Below are 7,458 nucleotides of genomic sequence, written 5' to 3' on the forward strand. Positions count from 1 at the left end.
TTTCCCCTTTTCTGTTTAAATGAAAAAGAAGATTTTAACTTTAACATAGTAAAATTACATATAACAAAACAGATATCAAGCAAGAATTACAGTTACAATATTTATAACTACTTTACATTTTCCCATAACTAAGGAAAACTATAACTGTAACTATCTATTCATCAACTCCATCAAACACTCCAGAAGGATATAATATTACCTAAGTAAACACAGAAAGTACATTGTAAGCAACTTCCAACACTCTAAAAATTGACAGCAATATCTTGTTTCCTGGACAGTCACTCAAAGTTCTTCTGGGTGGACCAGGAATGGTCACCAAGACTCAGAAAGTAGACCTGGGCCCCCGGCTCCCAGAGAAGAAGAAAAAGAAGAAGAAGAGAAAGAAGGCGATGGTTACAGAGGTCACAGAACCAGAGACTCAATACTCAGTCTTAAACAATAACGACTATTTTGTCGATGTTTCTCCTCCAAGAGTTACATCTCCCTCCAACAATGTGGGTGAAGGACAGGACCCTGAGACATCACTGGGCAAGAGAAAGAAGAAGAAAAAGTCCCCTACTGCTCACTTGGAGGAGCACCTGGAGTCGGAGGCCACACAGAGAGGATGGAAAAAGTCCCCCAGCCCTAGAAGGCAGGTTCGTGAGCAGTCAGCAGAATGCGTCAGCGGAGAGGAGAAAAAGAAGAGAAGGAAGTTCTTACCACCAGCCACCTCCCAAGGCTCAGTGCTGAAGACCTCCCCAGACCCCAAGCGTGCTGAGGAAGTAAGCAAAGCCAGTAAGGAGGCCAAAAAACACAGGAAGGAAAAAAAGGTTCTGGACATTGAGGCCTGTCCTCCCCAGGACTCTTGGTTCTGTGAGGCTGGGGATGCTCTGTGCCCATGCTCAGGGGAGATAGAGGGTGAGGAGCAGGCGGCCTTGGGGCAGAAAAGGAAGCAGGGGAGCCCCAGAGAGCACAGCACAAAGAAAAAGAAGAAGAAGACCCACCAAGAGGGAGACATCCTCCCAATCCACTCCAAGGTCTCTGTAGAGAGCAGCCTGAAGAAAGGAAGTAAGAAGTCACTCAAAAGCGAAGCTTTGGACTACATCCCGATAGACAGCCCAAAGTCCCCTGGGAAGAAGAAAGTGAAATCCAAGAAAAAGGTGGACCAGCCAGACGGTGAAGGGCTGGCTGTGAAAAGGAAGAAAAAGAAGAGGAAAGACAGTGGAGTAAAGGAAGACCGCTGGCAGGAGGAAGAAGAGGAGTCGGACACAGACCTGGAGGTGGTACTGGAAAAGAAAGGCAACATGGATGAGGCCTGCATAGATCAGGTGAGGCGGAAGGCCTTGCAAGAGGAGATTGATCGTGAGTCGGGCAAGACAGAGGCTTCAAAACCCAAGAAGTGGACGGGAACCCAGTTTGGCCAGTGGGACACTGCTGGCTTTGAAAATGAAGAGCAGAAGCTGAAATTCCTGAAGCTTATGGGTGGCTTTAAGCATCTGTCCCCATCATTCAGCCGCCCTCCCAGCATGACTAGCAGGCATAACATGGCCCTGGACAAGAAGTCTTCAGACACACTCCAGCAGAATCTGCAGCAGGACTATGACCGGGCCATGAGCTGGAAGTACAGCCGTGGGGCTGGCCTGGGCTTCTCCTCTGAGGCTCGCAAGGTCTTCTACATTGACCGGAACGCCTCCAAGTCTATTAAGTTGCAAGATTAAACTTTATTGCCCTGTTACTAAAACTGCATTTCTTGATCAGTTTTCCATCTGCCAAGCTGGCTTGGATCAGTCACCTGCAGACATTGAGGACCACTCGTGATGAGTTTTGGACAAGCAGGTGGAAGCTGCTTATGTCAGGAACCAGTACCAGTGGCTAAACCTCCTATTTTCTGTTCTAAACTTTCCACCTCCTTGGGTGAAAGTGTTTTAAGTAATAGTAGCTAGCAGTTGTTGGCATGTGCAGGGCTCTGACTAAGGTGTTTTCCTTGCATTGATGTATTTAAACCTAATTATGGAATGGGTGCTATTCTCATCACCTCTTAAGTTCAGGGATAAAGTAATAAAATGCCCAGGGTCACCTCCGCTAAGTGCCATCAAGAGTACATCACACAGCTTCACTCAGTGATCAGTGAATGGAGAAAGCAAGTGTTGTGCCATGTCTTCCATGGGGACCAACAAATTTGTTTCTCCTCCGTGGAGGTAGACCTCTGAGCTGGAGGCTTTCCAGCTGTCGTCCTTCCGTCTGAGTGCAGTGCTTGGATTTGATGTTTCTACACATGGATTGAATGTCAAACACGGCATTTTGGACAGCAGGTAACCTACATGTGGACCCATGTGAGATTCTCAAAAGTGAGTTAACACAACCTTAGACCACTTGTGTGAAGTCAAACGTAAGGACCAATGGGAAGGAAGGTGCTTCATCTGCTGCCGGCACCATCCCCACCCTGAACTGCACAGCAAGCTTCAAGACGCTCCAGCTTCAGAGAGCGACACGATGGGACTTTTCTTCTACTAGCCCTTGCAGTCTGGCATTGAGACTCACATAAGGACATTTTCCTGTCTCTTGGTGTGGCACGTCACACAGATACCCCATTGCTGGCCTGCTCTCGCTCAGGCAGAAGTCCTAGCAGGGGTTGGGAGTGGAGGGATTGATGCTACACTCAGCTGGGACCTCCATCCTCCATCCTCAGTGGTGTAATTGAGCTGGCGGGAAGCTGGCAGAGGCTTCTGGAGTTGGGAGAAAACCCTCTTTATGGCCAAAGAAACTTCAAAAAAAAAAAAAAGTTCTTCTGTATGGTTGGGGCATCCATCTACTGGTCCATAGTATGCAGCAGACCTTTTTTTTCATGAAGAAGGAAATTTTAATCATTTTCTTATGTGTCCTGCAGAATGTCTAGCAGACTCTTTCATGAAGGAGAAACCCTGAGGTATCATCTTACCTTTAGGCAGGTTCAGCAGTCATTTCTCTGTGGGTCCTGCATGTCCGGTTCATCAAGCAGTCCAGGAAAGAGCAATTTATTTCCCAAATGGCTAACCAATGACATAAGGAGCCTCTTTGATGACCATCTTTCTCTTGAAGTATTTGGTGCTGCAAGGAGCAGAGTGTCTCACTGACATGAAAAGTCCTAATTTCTTAAAACATTTAAATGCCATGTTCTGAAGGTCTCTGAAAGATTTGAAGAATACCTAACTGAAATAAATCTCTATATATCTAGAAAACCTAACTAACAGGACTACAGGCAGGCTTGACTATTATATATGACTATCTAGTAACCTACATTTTAAATTATACATTGTATTTTTTAAATGAACTGCACAATCACAATACCTTAATCAAGAGAATAAATATACATATAACAAGATTTACCTTAAATTTGCATCAATAAACCAATATCCATACCAATACAAATCTCTATAGCATATCCTCTTTTAAATATAAAGAAACCTTTCTAAAGAATATTTGGGAATTTGGTCATATTACTCTCCAAACTGTTTCCTGCTATTTATTGGGCAAAATAATTTTTAGGAGGTATTCAAGAAGACCTTTCAGGGTGCCTTTGTTCATGAAACCATATTAGTCTGAAAGCATTCCTTAGGTTCTCATCCTCCGTGGAAACAGAAGAAAACCTCTTTTCCAAAGCAACATATCCTTAGACCCATATTTTAAATTCAAGATACCTTAAAATATATATGTTGGTTTAGCAGTCCCCAGAATCAATCTCTCTGCAGGCAAAAAAGTCAAAAAAAACACAATAGTATACATAATCCAGACTTTCTGTGTATATTCCATCTTTATGTGGCTTATTGTATTTTTACTTTTTTAAATCCATGACTGTCTGTGCTCTGTCTCTTTAAGGATTTTGTTTTATTTTTTTAAACAATTTACTTCTTTTCCAACACTCTATACTCTTTTTCTTCTCTCTCCCAAGCCTATACACATTTATTCAAGAATGTGACCCATTTAGAGGTCTATATCTGTCTGAATCTGTTTTTATTCTGTGTCTGTAAGCCTTTTCTGATGAGGACAGCTTCTTAATATAATAAACACTTCTTAAAAACTTAAGCTGCATCATTACTAGGGGTAATACATAAGTTTCTGTTTGCCTTGCACAGTACAGCAAGGTGGAGCCACTTGCATCCTCTGAGAGCCACACATACCACCCCACTTCCAAACAGTCCACGTTGCCATCAAGCAAGTAGAAGCATGCTGCTCAAAAACCGCCTCCAAATGCTTGGTTTCCTGAAAGAGCCAGAGGTCTTGCTGGCAACATGGCCCAGAAAGCCACCATTTCAAAATGGCATGGCTTTTTTTCTGCTGTTGAGTCAGGAAAACCTCTCTTAAAGGAGCTGAAACATGTTGACAGCAACAGCAAGAAGCTGTGTTCAACTCTGTATTTTTGTGTCTAGAATTTCTTTTTAAGCCATCTCAGGTTTTAAGTGGATTTTAGTCAACCATGTTGACACCAATTTGTTGGAGGAGGCCGCTTGTTGGTTCCTGGTTCTCCAGCCCCAAAATAATCACGCAGAAACTATATTAATTAAATCACTGCTTGGCCCATTAGCTGTAGCTTCTTGTTGGCTAACTCTTACACAGAAATTTGTCAAAATATTTGCCTTATGTTTTCTCCTGATTTTTTTTTCTTCTCTCTCGTATAGCTGTTGTATTATCCAGAGCAGTCTGTTTTCTTACAATATATATTCGGTCATGTAATTTCACTAGGAAGGACTTTTTTCTGTGATGACAGGAAACAACTGAACTGGATTTGGCATAGGGGCTTGCAAGAGGCCTCTTCACAGAATTTTCCAATGGCAAAGGATTACCTTGGACATTCCTCATTGACCTACATCCATTAGTCCAATGCCTGCATTTGCCACACCATCCTTATAGCCTAGAAAATAGGGGCATTCTGAATGGATTATTCTTTGGAAAATTTTGTTTCTAGGAATGTCCTGTCTATAATCCCTTTAAACATGACCATGTTTGCCACAGTTGTAATATTTGACATTTAGTTTTTCCTCAAATCACCTTTCCTATTAATGCTTCCTCATGGTCATGAGACTCAATATTAATTGTATCTCAAATTAATTCCTCCAGTGGTGTTGACCTTGCCTTTAATGGCCTAATTTTCCTTTTGCATACAGGATTGGCTTTCATTTTCAAATACCAGAGTGTCAAAAATTTCTTGTCTTGCTTCTGAATTTGGTATTATTCTATTTACTATTGAAGTCAATATTTGTAAGTAACATAAAGATTTCCTTTGGGTCCTGTACTACTTTAGTAAATGATTCATTTTTCTTTCTGATTTTTCTAATTCTGCCCCAAGCATTCAATGCTGCTGCATGGCATAAACCCAGGATGTGGTCATCATATACATCTTGCCTTTCTAAAGTAGCATAATTTCTTTCTCTAAGAATTTGATCCTGGAGGATTTTCATGTCTCTAGCTTTACTCCATTTTTCAATAATCTTAGCCTCTTCTTTTAACCAGGTACTTCACCGTAATTGTAGACCAGGCTCTAAAAAATCCTGTAACCAATTCTATCCAGTTTTCAAGGATAATCCTGTTTCAAACTGATTATGAGTTTAACATTTGCTTCACAAAGGTAAGTGCATGCCACATGAGACTATTCCTTCCTTGAATCTCCTTTAATCTAATATTGGCACAGGTGTCCAATTAATTGTACCAGAGCCTCTGCCATTTGGCATTCCCTGTAAGGTTACTGGAAATATTAAAGTTAGTTGTCTGCAAACTTTAGGCTGTTCCTCTATACCCTTATAATGCAACACTAAAATTGGTTTTCCAATTCAAATACAATTTCTCTGTATTTGAATATCTCTACAGTTTGTTTTATTAGTTTTTTCTAAGTCCTGTATGTTAGCATACAGATTAATCAACCTTTTTAGTGATAAGATAAAAATGTTAAAACTGATAATGTTTACAATTGACATTACAAAAATCCCATCTAAATCATACTCTCGCTTTATTGCTCCATTTCAAACTGTCTAGCTTATTATCACACAAAGACCCTAATCCCTCTATTGTAACGATGTTTCCCATTTCTTGTGTGGGGAAAAACACTTTCTCTTTTAAGTAATTCCTCCTTTTAAGAACTCCCAGTTCTCTTACCAAATCTACTAATGGTGTTGATGATTTAAGACTTAATGCTTCTGCATAGAAGAGTAAAAGTCTGACTGAATTTCAAAGCTGCTGCCTAGTTTGAAAGCAGCACAAGAAAGGGATTCAAAAAGAGCCTGAAACCCATAGTAGAGAGAGAGAAAAAAAATGAAGAGAGAGCTGGCTACCTAAACACACACACACATACACACACACACCAAAAAAAAAAAAAAAAACCTGTAAAAAGGACCTCCTAAAGACAGAGCTAGCCAGTCTAGTGCAGATGTGCCCTATTGTGTTTGGATCCCAGGTGCCTCTGGAGTATGGGTGGCAGCTGGAGAGTGATTCAGAGAGACTGCAATAGGAAAATGCCACACTCGCTTAGAGGCTTGGTGAGAAAAGCAAAGCTTGCCTAGCCATGTGGGCTAAAACTCCATGTATAAATCTTGTGGGAGCCATACAGGCAATTCTGGCCTGTGCTGGTGTCTAAAAGGCCACAGACAAATGTTTTTTTGTGAATTCATACCCCAATCATTGGGTTCCAGATGCAGCACAAAAAATAAAAATCTGGAGACAGATAAGATAGATATTGGGGTTCAAGCTGAAGATCAAAAAAGCAAAGCAGCCAAGCCACTAGAGAATTCTTACATCTATGAAATCTTCAGACTGAAAAGAGAATAAGTTCCTGTCTCATCTAGCATATTATATTCCTCTACAGTGCTGAGATTAAAGGAGTGTACCAACACTACCCGGGCACTATGTCTGATTAATATGGCTGTTTTACTTTCTCTTCAGGCAAGTTTTATTTATTAAAATACAAATGAAATATCACTACACGTATATGTAATCACAGATTCCTATTCCTTTTCAAGAGTATATGGGAGAGCTAGAGAGTTGCAGTGTTTTTTTTTTGTTTGTTTGTTTTTCTTTTCCCAGTGTCTTTTGTTGCTTTCAAATCTCATTTATTGTTTTTGGGTTAAGTTTAGTGTTGATCGAAGACTATTAATGAGACCAGGAAAATGAAGTGTGTCCCCTTAGGGAATTTTCACAAATATTATCTAGAAATCTCAAGCTGTTAGCACTGGAATAGTGGGATCCAATCCATTGATGAAGACTGAACATGGGTTACCCAGGTCTGACCTTGTATTACTCTCCTTTATTTATAGAGACCTTTGTGTACCTAGCCATTTGTGCCAAGCAGAAATGATATGATTGCAATATATGCCAGGTAATTCATATTTGCCTTTTAGAATTGTCCTTTGGTCAATCTGGAATACTTTCTTCTCTTCCATGGTATGAATTATAAAGGCAAACAGCTGCACACAGAAACTCATCCCAACTGAAAAAAAAATTTACCAAAATAAA

At 40.7% G+C, this 7,458-nt stretch overlaps 1 protein-coding gene across 1 annotated transcript; it reads left to right on the forward strand.

Moving 5' to 3' along the window:
* Positions 1-301: 301 nt before the first annotated feature.
* LOC130869891 (lysine-rich nucleolar protein 1-like) lies at positions 302-2,384 on the forward strand. The gene has a single exon (XM_057762375.1). The coding sequence runs from the start codon at positions 309-311 to the stop codon at positions 1,695-1,697; it is 1,389 nt and encodes a 462-aa protein (XP_057618358.1). The 5' UTR covers positions 302-308; the 3' UTR covers positions 1,698-2,384.
* Positions 2,385-7,458: the final 5,074 nt, after the last annotated feature.

Source organism: Chionomys nivalis, chromosome 2, assembly GCF_950005125.1.
Source record: "Chionomys nivalis chromosome 2, mChiNiv1.1, whole genome shotgun sequence".
In the NCBI taxonomy this organism is placed as follows: domain Eukaryota; kingdom Metazoa; phylum Chordata; class Mammalia; order Rodentia; family Cricetidae; genus Chionomys; species Chionomys nivalis.

Bases quoted from the DNA above. Each gene is read 5' to 3' on its own strand.
- LOC130869891 (XM_057762375.1), top strand. From the start codon at position 309: ATGGTCACCAAGACTCAGAAAGTAGACCTGGGCCCCCGGCTCCCAGAG.